Source organism: Anolis sagrei, chromosome 2 (assembly GCF_037176765.1).
Source record: "Anolis sagrei isolate rAnoSag1 chromosome 2, rAnoSag1.mat, whole genome shotgun sequence".
Lineage (NCBI taxonomy): Eukaryota > Metazoa > Chordata > Lepidosauria > Squamata > Dactyloidae > Anolis > Anolis sagrei.
Genome location: NC_090022.1, coordinates 230,488,675 through 230,510,336, shown reverse-complemented (window position 1 = coordinate 230,510,336; position 21,662 = coordinate 230,488,675). Strand labels below are relative to the sequence as shown.

General features: G+C 38.6%; 1 protein-coding gene across 6 annotated transcripts in view; it reads right to left on the bottom strand.

The window, feature by feature from the left end:
* Positions 1-21,662, bottom strand: part of AOPEP (aminopeptidase O (putative)) — a 243,125-nt gene that overhangs the window by 150,085 nt on the left and 71,378 nt on the right. For 5 of the 6 annotated variants that reach the window (XR_010909318.1, XM_060762070.2, XM_060762071.2 and 2 more), the window contains 4 exons: positions 12,588-12,777; positions 8,140-8,249; positions 2,394-2,496; positions 1,759-1,866 (listed from right to left, as the gene is read on the bottom strand). Coding sequence is in view for 5 of the 6 variants with exons in the window: in XM_060762070.2 (XP_060618053.2) it covers positions 1,759-1,866; positions 2,394-2,496; positions 8,140-8,249; positions 12,588-12,777 (511 nt within the window). In the remaining variant the exon portion in view is untranslated. The remainder of the gene's footprint in view (positions 1-1,758; positions 1,867-2,393; positions 2,497-8,139; positions 8,250-12,587; positions 12,778-21,662) is intronic. The other variant, XM_060762073.2, reaches the window with a different exon arrangement.

Below are 21,662 nucleotides of genomic sequence, written 5' to 3'. Positions count from 1 at the left end.
CACCCAGATCCTGAAACTGACAGCCATGATGGACTGGATGAGGACTAACAAACTGAATCTTAATCAGACAAGACAGAGTTCCTCCTGGTCAGTTGTGAGGCTGATCAGAGTATTAGGTGGCAACCTGTGCTTGATAGGGTTACATTCCCCGAGGACACAAGTCCGCAGTTTGGGGGTCCTCCTGGATTCACTACTGACACTTGATGTCGGCAGTGGCTGGGAGGGCCTATGCACAGTTAAAGCTTGTGCACCAGCTGCGACCGTTACTCAAGAAGTCGGACTTGGCCACAGTGGTCCATACCTTGGTTACATTCAGATTGGATCATTGCAATGCACTCTATGTGGGGTTGCCTTTGAAGACAGCCCAGAAACTGCAATTGGTACAAAGGTCTTCAGCCAGGCTTTTAACCGAAGCTATAGGGAACGCACGATGCCCCTATTAAAGCAGCCCCACTGGCTGCCAATCTTGGTAATCGCATTTCCCCCTATGAACTAATCCACCTGAGAGAAAGGAAATTAAAGACTTGGTTGTTCAAGAAGGTGTTCGAACAAGAAGTTGGTAATGACTATAGGAATGGAACAACGGAAAATGATACTGGATTGTGGTTTGGACGATGAGACGACGCTGAATGGCTTTCGTAGTAATGACGATGTTTTTTTGTATAATGCTGGATTGTGAATTATTTTATACTGTGTCTTGAATTTTGTTCTTCCTATGTTGTATACTGCTGTGAGTCGCCCCCGGGCTGAGAACAGCGGTATATAAGCAAAGTAAATAAATAAATAAATAAATAAATAAACTAGTGCGGGCTCTAAGATCTGCTGGGGAGGTCCTCCTTTCGTTTTCACCACCGTCAGAAGCATGGTTGATGGTGATGAGGGAGAGGACCTTCTCGTTAGTGTCCCCCCGACTTTGGAATTCCCTCCCCAGGAAGATCAGGCAGGCCCCATTCTGTCCTTTTGTAAGGACTTGAAAACCTGGATGTTCCAGCAGGTTTTTGAGAATGATTCGTCCCTAGGCCCAGTTCCCAGGTAATCAGATAATACTCTGTCCTCACCTTCTGTCCACACTGCCGGCCTTATGATTTGCTATTTGCACTATCCCATGCTCAGCCCTTTTATAGCTGGCCCACATCCATTTAGTAACCGTGGCCATTCGTTTTGTTGAACCTCCACTGATTGAGTTACAAAGAAATGGGTTTTAAATATTTTATCTTTCATGTGTTTTAGCATATTTTTTTGTATTTTTATGATGTTTTTAGTTTTTGTTATTTTGTCTATTAAGTCTATTAGGCTGTGATGTATTATCAAATGTATTATTTTGATGTAATTGTCTGTATGGTTTCTTTCCAGTATTTGAATGTTTGCCTTACATGTTGGAAACTGCCCTGAGTCCCTCTGGGGGGAGAGGATGGTATACAAATAAAGATGATGATGATGATGATGATGATGATGATGATGATGATTCTTATTATTATTATGGTGCTATAATTTTATTGTGCAAAAGAGCCCTCAGTCAAGAAAGCCACAACCCTGACTTTACAAGACCTGAGCAAGACTGTTGCAAACAGGGTAGCTCCATGGTCTTTCAGTCATAGAGGCGCCATAAATCAAAGTTGAGATGATGGCAATTAATAACCACAGTTTGTATTCTCAAGTGATCCCACATATTTGTAATTAAAATCTTTAAAGTCTATGTATTAATCTGTTCAACAAATATGGCTTTTCTGTAACAAAATAAGAAATGGGCAGGAATACCTGAGAAAGTATGAGTTGTCCATGAAAACGCCATACAAACTTTCTTAAAAAGGCAAAATACTCAGCTTCTCCAGCTTTTCCTGCCAAAAACCGCAGAAGGAAGTAGCCCTGGAATAAGCATCCAAGACAAACAAGAGATTATTTTATGATTTATGTACTCATTGACTTAATAGGTTTTTAGTTTATCTTTTGGGGTATCTGCCTGTACAGGACAGTTAACAGCACGATCAATGATAAACTACTATATACTAAAAAACTGTACATGGAAAAAAGAAAACAACAATAACAAAAAGGGAGCAGTGTTAAAATTAACAGCAACATGGAAAACAAATTATTTAGTTAGGATACTCAAATGCCATGTGGAATAAAAATGGGATTTGTATATTTTCTTGGGGTAGGTTCTCTATAGAAACCTACTCCAGACACAGACTAATCTAATAATTCCTAGTGGCATATAAAAAAGAATGTGCTAAACTCAGAAATCTAGAAGTTTCAGATAGGTGAAAATTATCCCAGTATCTTTCAATTATCTGCCTCCAATCCATTTAGGGTTTTAAGGTTAATATCAGGACTATACATCTCCTGAGAAAAATATTGCTTTACAATATGAAGAACATAAACTTCAGCATTCGGACCTTCAGATAATGAACCTGCATGAAGGTTTTCTCCGCATTCAGGCCGTGCTTAATTACAGATGCTCCAGATTCCGTCACTTTGCCAGTGTTGTCTTTGTTAGGCCTAAAAGGGCACAAACAATTCACATTTGAAAATCTGGACAAAGGCATATATCAATATTTTTCTTTTTTAAAAAAACTCACTGTGCAAGGATCTAATAAAGATGATAGAATGAGACTATTTTTGAAAGGTTTAATACTTCAGGTAAGTTTGTTCATGGGAAAGAATATTACAGTTGTGCAGTTTTGTAATGTAACTTTATATATGGCTGTACAAACAGCTGTAGTTAAACTAGTAGCCAACTCTAAGCTAGTGTGAAGCTACTTAACTCTTCTCCCAGACATGACATCATATCACATGGCATTTCGCTAAGACATGCTACACAGGCCAGTATGTCACATGAGTGGAAAAGGGAAATGAGAAGAGATGGAGACTCGATAGATGAAGGAAAAAAAGAAAGGAAGGCTAGAGCTCTAGATTTTGACTGCTCTTACCTGAACGCAGACCTGGCAGAGTATAACTGGAAAAATGAATAGACTCTTTTCATTTATGCCCTATATGCCTGAAAATGGGATTCTGCTTTCTTTTCCCTTAAGTTCCCAATTTTATAAGAATGCGAAAGAAAACATTCCCATATCTGAAAACAAAAAGCCTGATATACTCAGCCTTCCAAATAAAATCAAGGAAGAAAACACATTGTCCAGTTACCCAAACTCTGAAAAATGTTTAAATCAAAGATTTGTGAGTGTGCGTGATGTAGTAAAAACTTGCAACCTTATTTTCTTTCTGTTCAAGTGGAGTCTTTTTTCCGCACAAAAATAGCTATGGGGGATTTTTGAATCAGCTCTTTTCCAGTCTTCATGCTATGAAAACCTAATGCTGTTTGATTCAAATTCTGCCTGATATTTCACTTTTAGAAGTTTGAAATGTGAGCTCTAGTTGTGCTTACACATTAGCAATCATGCTTTTCTATCGGCACCATCATACCAGGTAATATGGGCCTTCAAGTTATCTGCTGACTTATGATGGTTCCATTAATTTATTTTATAGATAGATAGATAGATAGAAAGATAGAAAGATAGATAGGGTAAGAAAAAGGATAAGATGGGAAAGAAAAAAAATTATACATGTAAAGTGGGAGAACAATAATATACAAAGAGAGTAAGAAAACAAGAGTGATATGAAAGTAACAGACAAGCTATACTACAGAAAAGCTAAAAAAAAGAGAGAAGGAAAAAAAGATAATTTTTTAAAAAATAAAATAAAATAAAAATCCTGGTGACTTCCTTCCAATCCTTTGCAGTTTCAAAATTATTTATTATATAATGTTCTGTATTACCCTGATTTTAGCATAATAAAACTTCCTTCTTTTTATATTCCCTTAATAAAAGTTCTATTTATGATTCTTTAATTTTCTCATTTCTTCATATTTGTCCATCAGTAACCAGTCTGTCTGTTTAATCAGGTTTTTTTCTTTAGTAGAAAAGGGTTTTCTAAGGCAAAGAATACTTAGAGATGGTTTTGCCAGTTCCTTTCTTGTAAATAACCACTCTAGCACACTGAGCACACCCAATCATATCATAAACATATCTTTAGAAGTAAAGTTGACCCTGGTACTTAGATGGGATACCTCCAACAAATATTGGAAATTTTCAGGAAGGACCAGGAAAGAAACTTTGGATTCCTGGTACTAATCAGAGTTGACAATACTAGACCAGAAGGACCATCATTCAGATTCAGAATAAGAGCTCCCCATGTTGTTATGTTTCTATGCACAGCCATAAGAAGCTGCTATTGAATATTTCACAAGATGCAAACAAGTAAAGATAATGTGTCTTCATTTTTTACTTTAAAGACCTCTGTTGTATGAACAACTCCCTTTTGAAACTCTCATGAGCCCAACAAGGAATTTTCATCCATTTTTATATTGCCTAAAATAACAATATGGACCAGAACTTCTCTGTCACATCAAAACTGTACCTGGTATCTGACTTGTGTGAGGTCCAAGGCACTGGTTTCATCCACCTTCCTCTCAAATGGACCTGAATACATTCTAACCATGCTTCCTTTTCTTGAAAATGTTTTTTGGTAAGAGGAAACAACCCAGAACGACAGCGTGAATTCTAAAGTCATAGATGATCTGGTGGCTCAACTAATTCAACATCATATGGCATATGCTAGTCCAAGAATATCTCTGCCATTTTCAATCTAATATAGATGTGTGGAGAAGCAAGTAAAACAAATTGTGAGCTAAGAAAGTGTTTCTAGTGGAGCCTTTAGAATGCCCTTTCCAGGAAGGTTCATCTTACACCTAATGTGTTTCCAGTACCAAGACCATTTAATTTGCTCAGGCTAGACTTGCTATTTTTAGGTTTGTGATTTTAGCATGGAGTGACACTGGCTCACTATATTTTGCATTATGCACCTCTCCTTTTTTAAATTTCTCCTTATTGTTAACTGCTGTGATGACTGGGAGTCAAATACTTGGAAATAAATAAATGTCACATTTTATTTTATTGTATACCTAAAGGTACATCTTTTTCTTAAAAATCTGTTGTAGAATTAATGCACCATAAGACTGATGTGATTTCCTCAGCAATTACGTTAGGGAAAAGCAAATGTCCAGATAAGGTTCCTATCGCAGCGAGCCATGTTCACTATCAAATATATATGTATATTTTATGGGAACAAAGACAATAACAACTCAACCATCTTGGCAATCAGCATCTGTGTTCACTGTGCTACAGCTGTATGGCAGCTCACGATAAAGGCTGACACTTCCATCGGCACCTATTGTCAAGCGACACACACGCAAATGCATGGCTTGTCTGACCTTGAATACACAATTAACATGAACCAAAATGAATGAATAGCGCTTGTAAGAAGACCAAAACTATGTGAGTATATGATGCAGAGGAGAAGCTCAAAGGATGGGACTTTCACAAAATTTGCTTGGTGATCTAGGGTTAGCCAAAATCTCTCAGTCTAACCAACCGAAATGAGTCTGTGTTTTTGTTGTTACAAACAAAACAAGTTGAGACCTCTGAGCACATTTGATTTTGATTCTGAAAGTTAAGTTGAGTGAAATGTGGTTATGTCCAGTTTTTGGATGGGAGACCACACAACAATACCAGGGAACTTCTTATAGCTTCACTTAAAAATCTGGAGAACACATGCTACCAGTCAAAGGGAATGATACCGTGCTAGGTGACTGGATGTTTGTTTCATCATAAGGAAGTTTTTCCATTGTGTTAAACTCTTTAGAAGAAGGGCAGGATACAAATATAAAGAAAAATAAAAAAATGGGAAATGGGTCTTAGCCTCTGGGTCCTGGGCCCAAAAATTCTTTAATATCCAACCTAGCTTTGTCACTGAAAAGGGGGGGAGGGTCTCTCATGAGCTCTCTGGCATCTTCTTTGTGAAGTTGATGCTCACCATATGACATACAAGAATTTCCCCTGATTTTTTTTATATGCTGGGATACTTCAGCAAGCTCTATACAATGCGGAATAAGGAATACAACAACGGGAAATAATTACTTGAATATATAACTCTGCTGTTCACCTAGATTTCCCCCACACAATTCCCTCCCTGGATTTAGAGAATCAGGTTGCCAATCTGCGCATAGGAGCACCCATGAATATATGGACAACATTATACGCTAGTCTTATTAAATTCCATGCATAGCTGTGCTCAGGATTGGAGAGCTGGAGACATTTTATGTAACAATAAAACACAAGGAAATCTAACAATGGAATAACCATTCTGCTCTACAACTTCATACATAGCAGTTCATAGTTAATGCTTTGTCTGCAAACACAGATAGACTGTAGTACCAAATCTAGCTTCAAGTCTGCACTTAATTGTAAAATAATGAAAACAATGTGTTTTAACATGCTTAGGCCAACCAAAGAAATTCACATATAAGAAAGGAACTTTAAACAACCCAAAATAGAAAAAAACATGATTAAAACCAACCAGGGAATTTCCTTGCTGAAATGTGGTTTAAATCAGCCCCCATGCTTAAGTATTCTCAATTGGTATGTCTCAACTGGTGGTATGGAATAAATGCGACATGGCACACTCTATAAGATGCAGGAAGCAGATAAAGCTCTGGTTAAATAGGGCATGGAGTTGCATAAGGTAGGCTGAGATTAATCCAATCAGAAAAGCTTTTATCAATTTAAGACTCTTTGGGTGTTCACAGACTTGGCACTATATATGATTTTTTATGTATAATAAAGAGGACAAGTGAAACAGAAGATGGCATTGTCTGGACCAATATCTCTCCACAATGAGTGATGGTGAATGCACTGTTTGGATATGGGTGTCTACTTATGGAGACTCCCATGGATTTCATAAGGTTTTCTTAGGCAAGGAATACTCAGATGTAGTTTTGCCAGTCTCTTCCTCTGAAATATAAACCACAGCACCTGATATCGAATGTTCATTTCCATCAAGAACTAACCTTACTTAGCTTCCAAGATCAGGCATGATCCGATGTTTTTTAGAGTAGCAGTTCTCAAACTGTGCTTTGGAGAACCCTTGGGGTTCCATGAGAGGTGCTCAGGGGCTCCCTGTGCTCCCCACTTCCTCTGGGGTTTCTGCTATTATTGTTGTTATAATTACAAAGGCTGGATGGTCATCTGTTGGGGGTGGTTTGATTGTGTTTCCTGCATGGCAGAAAGGAGTTGGGTTGGGTGGCCTGAGAGGTCTTCCACTGAAATACTGTTAAGTTTATGTTAGCTAAAATTGTTCTTCTGATAGATAGATAGATAGATAGATAGATAGATAGCACAAACACTCTCCATCTATCTGCCACTGGGCCTGGCTCATGCCTGATATATATATATTATATATAATATAATATATAAACATTTATGGGGCTCCACAAGAGACCTTTGCTTCAAAAAGGGATCCAGGACTGAAAAAAAATATGAGATCTCCTGTTTTATAGTATTTATGCCCATTTCATCAGTAGCTTCCCCTTTTAATTAATTTTTTGTTGCTGTTATAACAAAAATGGTGTACATGTCAACACCACTGAAGTAAATGGAAACAGAGATATGTCATCCTTTTTTTTTTTAGATGAATAACACTTTCTAATTACTTCTTCAAAATATTTAGAGGGATTTGCATTAGACTTTTTTTTGCCTCTTATGATAGTCTTTCACCAATTAAATAGATTTTAAAGTAACTGAAGTAATAAAATGGTGATAAATTGGAACAAGCAATGAAATGAATAACTATTTTTAATAATGGTAATGAAATACTTTTTGAAGACTATATTGAATAGCAATAATGAATCACTTAAATTAACGTTTCAGGCCTTAAAGAATGGGAGGATAAATGCCTTGTCTGAGAATACTGTTTATCTTTTCTTTTCTTTTTAAAGAAAGATTTAAGTTGCTTAATACGTATAGTTCCATCCTATGCATGTTTAATCAGAAATTAAAATTAATTAAATGGCGCATACAGGAGAATGGACAGCCTTAGCTCTTTTTCCCCATCTTCTCCTCCCCATTCATAAAACATCTCATCTGACTCAAACTTGGTTTCAGCCTTCTCTTTGTACATCTCCTTAGCAAACCCTCTGAAAGACACAGCAATTAAATCAGGTGATTTGGACATACTTTTTCTGAACTTGACAATAGACTAGGTTGGGTAACAATAAAGATAGCAAAAAATAAATAGTCCAAACTTTACCGTAACACTTGCAGATCTTCCTCAGAGTTTTGAACCTCATCTCTAAGACGCTGCCAGCGCAACAAAGCCTTCAGATCCTGCCGTTCTCTTGCTTCATCAGCCCGCAGCTGCTTGGGACAAATGGGCAGTTTACTGTTAGCAGTTCACACTGCTTTTTCATAACTTCTTAATGGGGAAAATGCCAGTAGTTGCCTTTTATGCCAAACTAGAGCGGCAGAAGATGGCTTCATCTTCTCTCCTGGCATTTGGTACATCTCCTATGTTTGATGAGCTTATATTATCTTTATGGAATACACCAGTCAGCAAGAACAGCACTATATGATGTTAATAACTATGCCTGTATATATCTATATATATTAAGAAAGAGAGAGAGAGAGTGGGGATAGAATGGCATAGTCTAATAAAACTATTACAATTGAAACACTTCACGCACTGAAGTAATATTACTTTAAACACTGTTCAACGGCAAGTCCCAACAGCCTAGTCAATTGTGACAATGGTAGCGCTGCAGTCTGCCATCATCTGAACAATTATATGAGACCACCTTAGTTCCAGTGGCAACCCTGTGTACCTAATAAAGTGCTATCCCATGGGAATTGCTTGGCTTCAGGACACTCTGGAAGATCTCCCTTATGCAACTTTTCAATGGCATGGGGAATGGGACTTACATCTTTAAAAATGAAGTTGAATGTCAAGGTCAAAAAGGCACAGAAAAAAAATCAGTGTCCATGTAGAATGGGAACACCCTCCTCATACTGTTGGACGAAAAGTTCTCAAAGTCTTAACCAGCATATCATATAGTGTGGAATGCCTTTAGTAGCACTACAAGACCTAGAAGTTTGTATGATTCCTACCTCAAAGTACATTTGTTTTTCTTCTACTTTTGCTCCACTCAAGATAGTGATTAAAGCAGGGGTCCTCAAGCTAAGACCTGTGGGCTAGATGCAAACTTCAGACTTAAGGTCACCCTAAGTCTGAAACAACTTGAAGGTACCCAACAACAATCATCGTAATTAACTTGACTATCTCATCAGCCAAAAGCAGACCCACACTTCCCATTAAGTTTATGATAAGTTTATGTTGGTTAAAGTTGTTCCTCATTTTAAATATTGTATTGTTCTTTCATGAGTTTTTTTTTTTGCACGACAAATAAGATATGTGCAATGTACATAGGATTTCATTCATTTTTTTTTCAAACTATGGCCCCCTGTCACAATCTGATGGATTGTGAACTGGCCCTCTGTTTAAAGAGTTTGAAGATGCCTGGATTAAAGCGTCAGGCTTCACACAGAAAAGAACACTGTGCAAAGAAGATTCCTAATAGCGCAGTCACTTAATTAAACAAAAATTGTAGCCAATTCATTAATTACTTAATTCTACATATGAGTCAAAAAGCATTGTGAAGTATACACTCATTGATGCACATGAGTCACAATAGATATCACCACAAAGGAGACATTCCTCCCACATGAAAGAAAATGGGAAATGAATGCAGGAACTCTTATGAATAAACAAAACATTTTAAAAATCTGCACCCAGATTAATTACAGCAACTTTTAATTTGATCAAATCATCTAATTGACTAAAGGCTGCAGCCCTTGTTATTTAGAACAAGTGCTGACGGAACAGCAAGTGTTCTTTACATCTTTCTTGTGAAGTCCTGTCTCTTCAAACTATGGACCCAGAAGAGAAAGGGAATCAACAGCATTGCAGGAGAACAGAACAAGAAGCTCTGAAGAATAGGATGTCTGAAAATGTCTTCATGAGGCATGGAGGGTTAACTTGGAGGAGATCTCACAAGAATGTATGTGAATGGTGAATGGGTCCTGCTGGCATTCAAATGTTTGGGGATAGAATAAATAACTTTAAATACAGTATGGCCCTTTATCTGTGAGAGATACATTCCTGAACAGAAGTGTGGACAATAGTGAACCCTATTGAAACTTCTGTTGAAAGTTACCACAGTCACCCTAAAGCATCTAGAAAATGGCTGAACAAAGATCTCAACCCTAAGTGTCCTTGTCCAGGATTGTAATGACTATGCCACACTGCCTCTTTTTATTCAGCAACTGTTCTTGGCAGAAAACTATATTTTTGTTATTCACCCCAACCTAAAGAACCAAAAGATATGAGGCGGGGGGGGGGGGGGGGGAGGGTCTTGCCCTAAACTATTCTGTCTTCCTGTTGATAACTTGGTGATTCCGCAACCTGCAAGAATATATATAGTGATATTTCTGACAATGAATTACAGACCAATCTGTCATCTTAGCCACCTTATCACATTGAGAAATTTCCCCATCGTAGAACACTTCTGCCTTTGTTTCAAGCATGGAGATACACTGAGCTCATCACATGAGATAAACTACTTCTGGCTATCATGCTTAGCCCTCTTTGGTTGAAAAGAGGCAGAAGTGTCCTGAAAGGAGGGGACTCTGGGAATCTAGCTCATCACATTGAGACATTTCTCCCTTATAGAACACTTCAGCCTCTTTTCAAGCATGGAGAAGCACGGAGCTCATTACATGTTCCGTGATTGAAAAGAGGCAGAAATATCCTGAAAGAAAGGAACAATGAACACAGATCAACAATCATGTACAGAGTGCCTACCTCTTATTGTTCTTTACCCCCATGTTTATAACTGAAAAACAGGTAGGATAGGAACCATCCTGTTTCATTGCCTGTTTCCCATCCTCTTTCATTGCCTAACTGTCAGCAGTCTCTTGTATCATATGGGGTTTGGTGCAGAAAAATATTATCCCATGAGAAGAAACTGTTTTAACATGGACCACTATCTCTTATATCATATGGGGGTTGGGGCAGAACAGTATTATCCCATGGAAATAAATGGTTTTAACCTGGAGCACTGCCTCCTGTATCATATAAGATTTGGGGCAGAACAATATTATCCCATGGAAAGAAATGGCTTTAACATGGAGCACTATCTCTTGTATCATATGGGTTTTGGGGCAGAACAATCTTATCCCATGGAAAGAAAACATTTTAACCTGGAGCACTGTCTCTTGTATTATATGGGGTCAGTCTCCTTTATTGTAAAAGGCTTTTAGCAAGGCAAGGGATCTTTTGACTTTTGGATATTGTTGTTTCTCCTGATTTAAAAAAAGTAATATTGACCGTGTGATAAATATAAAATGAATGTATTGCCACCTCTTAGGTTTCCCCGTGTGGGTGTGATGGGGAGGGAGAACTCAAAATGGGACTGCTCACAATATAAGAGGGGTGATTCTTATATACTAAAAGGATGATCACTCCTGCTTTCCCATCTCAGAGTGACGAGATCATAAAAGTGAACACTTAATTTCCAGCCTGTGGTAAGGAAGATTTCATGCCTATTATGATTCACATACAGGTATACATGATGTTCAATTAGTGCATTAACAACAAAGTTACCAATAAGTTAGAAATAAAAGGAAGAACAAATAGAAATAAGAGATATTATTTCAGTTACATTTCCCTTTGAGTTATGTCTAATGCACTTCCCATATGTGAGAGATCATCATGACTGAATTTATGGCCAAACAAATGATAAATCAATGGAGTTTGGGACAGCTACAAACACAGCTCTCAAGTCCAAAGGCAACATAGCTCAGTTACTAGAGTCTAGGGATAGATGTTTTGGAAAAGGCTTTTACTGTGCAATCACACTGACATATTCATGGAGGTCCAGAACTGTGTGTTGGCGCACACAGTCCATTCATGCTCACTATATACCTCCCTTCATATGAGTATGGGTATGTGTGTATGTATTAAAGGCACCTGTTGATTTATGGCAAATCCACAAATTTCATAGGGTTTTCTCAGAGAAGGAAAACTCAGATGTGATTTTGCCATTTCTTTCCTCCAAAATATAGCCGATAGCACCTGGTATTCATTAGTAGCCTCCAATCCAACTACTAACCTGGGTTGACCCTGCTTAGCTTACAAGATCAGGTACGATTTGCTACCTTTAGTGTATTTAGGCATATAAGATAAGAAAGGAATATCCAAGCATAGAGCTATGTTTTTTTTCCTCTTTGCAAACAAGCCATGATTTATAGGTGAAAAACAAATCCAGGTTTGAACCAGTTTATGATCTTGGCTTGTTCAGATGCAATCATCCAATTTCTGATGTTCACAGAAAGCTCTGATTTTTCCACTTTGCCTTCCAGGTTGTATAAAGGGGGGATTAATTGTTTGTGGATACAGTTGCAGTTCAACAATAACTGGTAAGATAGAGGTTGTCCACTGTCTTGTGCTTTAATTTTTTTACATGACATACGACCATGACAACTGTGGAGATAAGTGGTAATTAGATAAGCCTCTGGCCTGATGCAGCATAACAATGGATATGCTTTTAAATTAGGACCTATGGAATATTTGCTCTCATTTCCCAACAGATTCCCTAAAGACTATCTTGTATGACCATATGAAAGAGACTTTTCTAACCATACCTGCTGTGCTGCTGACCAAAAAGCATCTTCCAGGTGAGTGGCAAATCCTTCACTAAGCCATTCTTCTGTCCAGTCACGTGCCCCAATGGCCAACCCAAACCAGGAATGAGCAATTTCATGGCACAAGCGTGTTCCACAGAGATGGCTTCCTCCAAATAATGTACTCTGGGAAAGGAAGATGATGTGTGGGCTGCACAATATGAAAGAAGGACAACACACATTATGGACCTGTTACAACATGCTATGGCAATATGTAGACTTTATTAGCCTTGTCAGCCTGTTATTACAGTATGCAGGCTATGTCATGACAGTTAAGTTTATAGCTCAGACATTTTTAGGAATTAGGTTGCACTTTATTGTTTTCTGGCTCAGATTCAAGTTAAATATTCTGCCAAGCATTTGTTTCATATTCAATCATCAAACAGCTATTACCTGTAATAAGTAACTTAAACCAAAGTTTTATATTTTTCAAATTACAAGGATGATTTATTTCAATAGAAGCATTTATGCTTAAGCCAAGATAATAAAAGAAAGGTAGGTGTGAATATAGATCACTGGTATTTTTTGACTAACTGATCAAAGCAACCAAGAAAAACAAAAAGGTAAAAAAAAGGAAGGGGAGTCAGTATTCAAAAATAACATTATAATGTTGAGGACTATAAGCTGTCAGGACCAAAAAGGGGAGCAGCAAACCCTTAATGAAACTAAAACAGGCACTAGTATTAAGAAAATATCTGTAGGTTATAAAACACATTTGTAGGTGAATAGACCCTCAGAGTTATATGGGACTCTATTTAAATGAGTAAATTTCCATGGTATATATGTTGTGTGGGCAGGGGAGCTGCCACTGTAGCATGACACAAAGGAACACAAGGTAGAAAAGTTGCAGGTAGACCAGCTAGAGATTTCTTACAAAATCCTAAATCAAAACAAAAATTCTTCTCTGCCAAGCTTGCAACGGTTCCCGAGGTCATATGACATAAGACAAAAGAGGCTTTGGGGACATAAAAAATACCACAAATATAAAATATCTCAGAAGTTTAGCAAAAGTGACTACATATGAGGTATCTCTGATGAAAAGCAAGTTATTTAAAGACCGCAGCCTTGACCTATACCATCCTTCCAAACTGTTAGATCAATGTCCCAGGCCCTGTTTAAGTGGCTCAGTTAAAAGCAGTTTCAGATATGAAGGGGAACGTCTTTTTGCTGGTGGCTCCATATTTGTACAACTTGATTCTTCTGGAGGTATGTGAGGTTTCACCACTGCACTCCTTGAAACAGACCTATTTGGTTATGATTCCTTTCTCTCAAATAAGGGTGTTACCAGATAAATGCTGTGGTTTTAAGTTTAATTGTTTATTTTTTTATTGTTTTTACTGGCCTACATGTGACCTATTTTTGGTGTTACTGCTGACTCTTAATAACTATTATAATAATGGTTTAAAAATTATTGTTGAATATGTAAAGCTTGTGTTGGAAGCTATGGAGAGTTTCAAAAAAGGCAGTATAAAAATACCTTAAATACATTAAATAAAATAGCAGTTGTTGTATTTACAGCATATTTCTTTCTCTGGCAAGATGTGGATCCAGAGCTTACACACGGAGGGGCAGGGGAATGGTAAACTTTATTAGGGCCTGGATGACCAGAAGGACTTAGTATTCTGGAGGAATTTAGCCCTGACTACAATCTATATTACTATGGGAAAAGAAATTACAGATAAACTGTAGATAAGGCCCGAAGATATTTATGTAACCTTGTTTCTGTGTATCTGTATAAATCCTGTTAGATTTGCTCAAGCCAATTAGATTTGCTCACAACTAACCCAGACTACAATCTATATTACCATGGAAGAAGAAATTAAACACTAAATGTAGATTATGCCTGAGGATATTTATAGTGCCTTGTTTCCTTGTATCTTTACAAATCTTGTTAGATTTCCCCAAGTCAACCAGATAACATCTCAAGAAACATTCTCCTAGCTTGCTCCCAATCTAAAAAAAAAGAAAAGAGTATGCTTGTGAACACTCTATTAATAGAGACTAAGGACTTGTCTACACTGACAAAAAATAACCCTGATACACTCTGGATGGAAGACTTCATGATGCAGTTATTTCAAAGGAGTATCCTGGGTATTTTTGCTTTAAACCAGGGTTTCTCAACCTGGGGACCAAGATCCCTTGGGGGGATCATGAGGGGGTGTCAGAAATACCATCAGAAAACACAGTATTTCCTGTTGCTCATGTGGGTTTTATGTGGGAGGTTTGGTCCAATTCTATCGTTGGTGGGTTTCAGAAAGCTCTTTGATTGTACATGAACTATAAATCCCAGCAACTACAGCTCCCAAACATCAAGTCGGTTTTCCCCCAAAGTCCACCAATGTTCACATTTGGGCATATTGAGGATTCGTGCCAAGTTTGGTCTAGATCCATCATTGCTTGAGTCCACAGTGCTCTCTGGATGTAAGTGAACTACAACTCCAAAACTCAAAATCAATGTATTTTCTGTTGGTCATGGGAGTTCTGTGTGCCAAGTTTGGTTCAGTTCCATCATTGATGGAGTTCAGAATGCTCTTTGATTGTAGGTGAACTATAAGTCCCAGAAACTACAACTCCCAAATGACAAACTCAATCCCCCCCAACCCCACTAGTATTCAGATTTGGGCGTATCAGGTATTTTTGCCAAATGTGGTCTAGTGAATGAAAATACATCCTGCATATCAGATGTTTACATTATGATTCATACCAGTAGCAAAATTACAGTTATGAATTAGCAACTAAAATAATTTTAGGATTGGGGGTCACCACAACATGAGGAACTGTATTAAGGGACCGCAGCATTAGGAAGGTTGAGAAACACTGCTTTAAACTGACCCCCCCCCCCTCCGCTTTGTACAAAGTCAGAGGATACTCTGGAATTTCTAGCCAACTCCGGAGTTTCCCACAGCTTTGGAGATGTCTGAACAGTGAGATCAGGTCTGATTCAGACCAGTCCTCTTCCCAGACAGGACAATGACACCGTCACCCTTTCACCCTTTCACGGTGCTTATAGTGCAAGGAAAGAAGATGGATTATGGTTATGTCAATGCTGTTGCTTCTACCCAGCTCTGTGTAAATTCCTGATCTTAGCAGGCACCTCTGCTGGCATCAGAATTAGGCTCCCATGCGACCAGCACAAAGGAGGGGAAAATCTGCCCTCCTTTTTTGTTGTGTGGATGTCCCTCCTGGTGACAGAATGGGGCACTGCACAATCAGGAAGAGTGAGGTAAATTGCGACCTAATTTGTGCTGGTCACACAGTCACCCCTTTTCTCAATTTAGCAAAGGTGCCTGCAAAAACCAGAAACTGGCATAGATGTCTGTTACTGGCAAGGAGTGGCAGCAACAGTGACATCAAGAAGGTAAGATACATGCCGATGTTGCTGTCGTCCATCTGAACAACAACAGCAGTTTTGGCAAGAATGTGCCAGATCTGGAACTGCACACCAGGCTAAACTTCCCAACAAAGATCAACCCTAACAGACAGAGAAGTCTGTTTTATGGGTTTTATATGGGTTATCATACTAAGAACTAAAAATCCAGGTAGATAGGAAAAAACCAGTATTGGATCATAAGATCATGGGAGCACCTGATACTGCTTCCTCTGGATCTTAGAAAGTATCTAATTCACTCACAGTTTTTGAACGACTTGGGATAATGTCAACCTCACACTAGAACAGAGATTTATGGCAACCAGAAACATTTGTCCAAAGATATATATCTGTAGAGCCTGGGGAACTGGAAGAGGCTTCTGTAAATATCTACAATTGTCTGGAAAAATTACAGTACCTTGTGAAGCACCTGGGGGGTGGGATTCAAATCTCCTCTGACACATGTTATTTAATGAGCTAAAGGAAATAACCGCACCAAAGTTTCAACAAAGTGTGCAAATCCTCCATATCTTTTGCACACTGCCAGTGACTGTGGTATATGGTAAAAGAAGCTTCGGCTAGTTCTGTGTGTGTCTTGTGTACCTTCAAGCCATTTCTAGCTTAGCCCTCATCAAAACTATTATCATTTGCAAAGAAGCAATGATGGTTAAGTCACCTAGCCATCTTAGCAAATGTGTATTAGAGAAATAAACTCTATGGGACAAATTCAAAATTTTGCAGTAAAAAGGGCCTGGGAAAATAAAGCTTTAATAAAGTTTAATAAAGTTAATTGGCCTAATTCACACCCATTTGGGTCCATTATTTTAAGGAATAAATCCCTTTTATCAATTCATACAAAATATGAATAAGGCCTTAGGTGTTCAAAGTCAAGTGTTATTATTAAACAAAGGTTGCAAAAGTAAATATTTTTAAGAAATGTAGAATGCATAACAGTATTTTAGGAATGGTTCATAAGCTGGCTATGTTATAAGTTTATACCAGCACAGAAGATAAAGCTCAAGCCCTGCTTGAACCCCTCCAGATGTTTTGGGTTGCTGTTCCCACCATCTCTAACCACTTACCATGCTTGGTGACTCCAATGGGATTTAGATTCTGTAAGGTTGCTGCAAGGCACAGGATGGACCAGTATGCTCTTACAGTCATCATTTTTTTTTATTCTGTTTTGACTGACAATTTCCCAGGCTCCCAGATCCTATAAAGACTAATCTGGTGGCTTGTCAATAATTTGTTTCATGAACTCAAATACAGCATTTTACTAAATGAATAACGTCAAAAAACATTAAATCATAGCTTTGCCGGCTATCTGTAATAGCAATGGAGTTAGCAAACAATGAACCATACATTGGATTTTCTCATGCTCTGAATTATACTTGAGGTCAAGATCTTTTAAAATTGTATTGTATATTAAATTCAGCACGAAAAGCAAGAGCATGCTGTTCATGTAACGTACTGAGTTGGAAGTGTGATTTTATAATGACATACAAAACCAGCATAATGAGATGGGAAGGGTAGGCAAGACTTAAAGACAACATGCAACAATATTTATGGGGTGCACAAATCTGGTGTTATTATTTTCCAATTTCATCTACCAATTTTTTCATAACACTTAGTTTTAATATTTATTTTAATCAGTAACTTTTTTCTATAAATGATTCTATTGCTTTCAACGTTTTTTTTTAAAGTTGTCTGCATAGTAGGCTGAGTTGATTTGTGATCAAAGACAAATGAATGGTGTACTTCTTGCTTGAAACAACCAAAGTGGCTCAGTATAAAATAATCACCATCATCATCATTTTTTAATTCACAAAAGAGAAGTCAGTTCATTTCAAGATGTGAGCCTTAACCTTGGTCTGCCTTCTGTCTTCTCAGCATAAGATCACTTATGAGACAGAACAGATACATTTCTGAAGTGGGCCCTAGACTCTGGATTGCTCACCCTAACTAATGAAGAACTACTGCATAGGATTCAAAGCAGAAATAAAACAGTTTCTTATTTATTTATGTATTTATTTCCCACATTTGTACCCCGCCCTTTTCACCCCAAAGGGAATCCAGGGTGGCCTTACAACAGGCAGCAATTTAATGCCAACACATTGTTTGATACAAAAGTGCCTCAAATCAACCAGTACCACAAACCTAGTATATTTCTGATAGAGCGGAGCAGTAACGCTTAGGTTATTACAGGAACTTAGATAGTCAAGTGTTTGCCTTCTTAACCGCTACAGTTTGCTCTGCTGTTTAGAGATGACAAGTGGCCACCATCTTCATGAATTCTAGAGAATTTGGCAGGCATAATGCCAATTATATACAGTATATCCATATTTGCCATAGATCATGTGCATTATATTATAGGACACTTTCATGCCTCTTATTAAGTAATATCATAACAGAATGGAAGCAGAGTTGCTGAGGATATGGATAGTGAAGACATGGCTGTTGTAAACCATTTTGCTAGCTGAGGCAAAGAACAAGGTGACCCATTCTCATGTATAAAAGGTCAGAGGAGCAGTAATTGAATATTTTTTTCAACACTGATGATAGGACTACATGTTCTAAGACATCTGGAGCTAGCGCTATAGCCAAATAGACCAAGGGCATCTGCCCTTTGAGATAACTTTGTGCAGCCTAAGGATGTGAATAGGATCCTTCGAGAGATAAGCGCTACCACATGTGTTCTAGATCCTTGCCCTTCCTGGCTGATCAAACAGGCCAGAGGTGGCAGAGTGGGTGAAGGTGGTGGCCAATCCCTTCTTAGAACAAGGCAAAGTTCCAATTTGCCTAAAGAAGGCAGTTGTGAGACCTATATTTTAAAAACCAACCTTGAACCCTCTATAATGGACAACTATTGGTCAGTATACAATCTTCCTTTTCTGAGCAAGGTCTTGGAGTGTGTGGTGGCTTCCCAACTCCAGGGATTTTTAAATCTATTTCAATCTGGTTTCAGGCCTTGCTATCAAACAGAGACAGCTTTTGACGCCTTAGTGTATGATCTACGAAGAGAGCTAGATGGGGAGTGTGTCTCTGTTAGTTCTCCTGGACCTCTCAGCAGCTTTCAGTACCATTGACCATGCTATCCTTCTGGGTCATCTTGCTGGGATGAGACTGGGAGGCACTGTTTTATAGTGGCTCCAGTTCTTCCTGGAGGGCTGTACCCAGGTGCTGGGTGACTCCTGTACAAACCTCTGTAGACCTGTGGGGTTTCTCAGGGTTCCATTTTGTCCCCATGATGTTTAACATATACATGAAATCACTGGGAGAGGTCATCCAGAGTTTTGGAGTACAGTGCTACCTATATGCAGATGACACCCAATATTACTAGTCCTTTCCATCTAAATCTAAGGAAGCTGCGCTGATCCTAAACCAGTGCCTGTCTTCAGTAATGGACTCGATGAGAGCAAACAAATTAAAACTTAATCCAAACAAGACAGAGGTACTCCTGGTCAGTTGGAAGGCAAATCAGGAAATAGGGATCCAGCCTGTGCTAGATGGGGTCACGCTCTCTTCGAAGACATAGGTCTGCAGTTTGGGGATCCTCCTTGACTCAGCGCTGAACCTGGAAGCCCAGGTGTTGGTGGTAGCCAGGAGGGCTGTTGCACAATTAAAACTTGTGAACCAACTGCACTCGTTCCTTGAAAAGCCAGATCTGGCCATGGTGGTGCATACTTTAGTTGCATCCCATTTGGATTACTGTAATGTGCTCTACATGGGGCTGCCTCAGAAACTTCAGCTTGTCCAAAGAGCTGCAGACAGATTGCTCACCGGGGCTGGCTACAGGGAGCGGACAACCCCCTGTTTAAGCAGCTCCACTGGCTCCTGGTCTGTTTCTGGGCACAATTTAAAGTGTGGGTCCAGGCTATTTGGCTGACCGCCATTTTGAGTCCCCTTTAGGGAGATAAAATGAAGTATCAATAAATATAACAACAACAACAATAACAACAGGCTTACTTTGTCTAATAGGCTATGTCTGACTGCTGAAACATGTGAAACAACCTTTTTTCCATCTAGACAGGTTTTGCAGAGTTGTCCCCATACTTTCTCCATAGAGGAATAGCATTGCCTACAGGTCACTTGGTCAGAAGCAATACAACATAATAAGGGCTATATCCTGAACACTTCCAGCTTGCAGAGGTAAAGCCTCCTTGCTCTATGAATAACATTCAGATATGATCTAAAGGCATTTCCAAGATACACTAATCCATTTTCGAAAGTGCCTCTGTTACCCAGCCCAATCCTTCCCTCAAAAATGTATGAATAACCCCACTTGAACCAAGTCTGTTTGAATCTGCCTTCAAAGCTGTTTTAAAAGTTATGGTTTCCACAGGAAAACACATGCAAACACATGCAGAGCAACCACCTCAAAAGTAAAATTCAGAAAAGCAGGTCAGATGGAGTTAAATCAGCTAATATCACAAAAGGCACCACAACATACTGACGCATTGAGCAAAAGAACAGAGTCACCGAGAACAAAGAGCAAGAATAAACAGCCCCTCCCCAAACCTCCACCCAAACCAATTCAAATTATTAAGGACAAAAAAAGCACCGAGCGGAAAAAAGCACAGAAGCTATACTACATAATGAGACACTCCCTTTTATTACAAAGCCCCCGTTGAGAAGAATAACTGTGCAACTTGGGGGTAAAGCTTTGGTCATTTTTAAGTAAATGACCCCTAGCTGTGGTGTACGCAGCGCTACAAAGAAATAGCCCAGAAATGTACCGAGTAAATAACATTCCAGACATACTGCTGGCAGCCTTTTGGCCATTTGGCTGAAACAAAACAATAGTAACTTTAGGCCTTATAAACAGGCATGCAGAAGGGGGCTGCATTTTAAGCATCTGCCATATTTATATGATTAAATAAAACACAGATTACATTTTAAAACATTTTTTAAATCACACAAGGAATAGAAAACTGATACTGAAGAATGGGTGTCTTATGAGAAGACCAATAAATTAAGAAGAAAGATTGCCCATAAGGATGCAAACATGCGCATTGCACTGCAATCAGGTCAGCAGGAACAGAGCTTCACTTTAAGGCACTTCCTTCTGGGTTTGGAACGGATTATGTGGGCTTTACTTCCACTTGAGTCTCAAACGTTCCTCTTTATTTCTCCGACCAAAGCCACGTCGGCTGCTGCTCCAGCCCAATATCCTCAGCAGCTTATCAAAGACACTTCTGAATTAGGTGTCACTGTAGGGCAGCAGAAGGTAATTGTTTATGTTGGCACAAATAGTCCAAAGAGTTGGACATATTAGTTCTATTTTACTTCCAGTGCCAGTTGATTTTGGGAATGATCCAAACGGTTTAGTCTACTGATTTCGAACCCAATCCACACAACAAACCCTACACTGAAAAATATAAGCATACATATAGTTCTAACAGCACTCCATGAGACCTTCCCAATCATGTCTTGTTATGCAGCTTATTTTTCTCTGTCACTATTCTTGCACTCCACCCTATCCTTACTGTGATATTTTAAAAACTACATTCTGAAGATTAAGGTCTACTTTTTTATTCTTCTTATTAAACCATTCTAATTTCTGTGTTTGAAATTAAATATCAATCCTGCATTTGTTTCCACCATCTCTTCTGGCATTGGTGATGGAAGTCTATATATATGCACATATATATTTTTCTTATGGTGTCTGG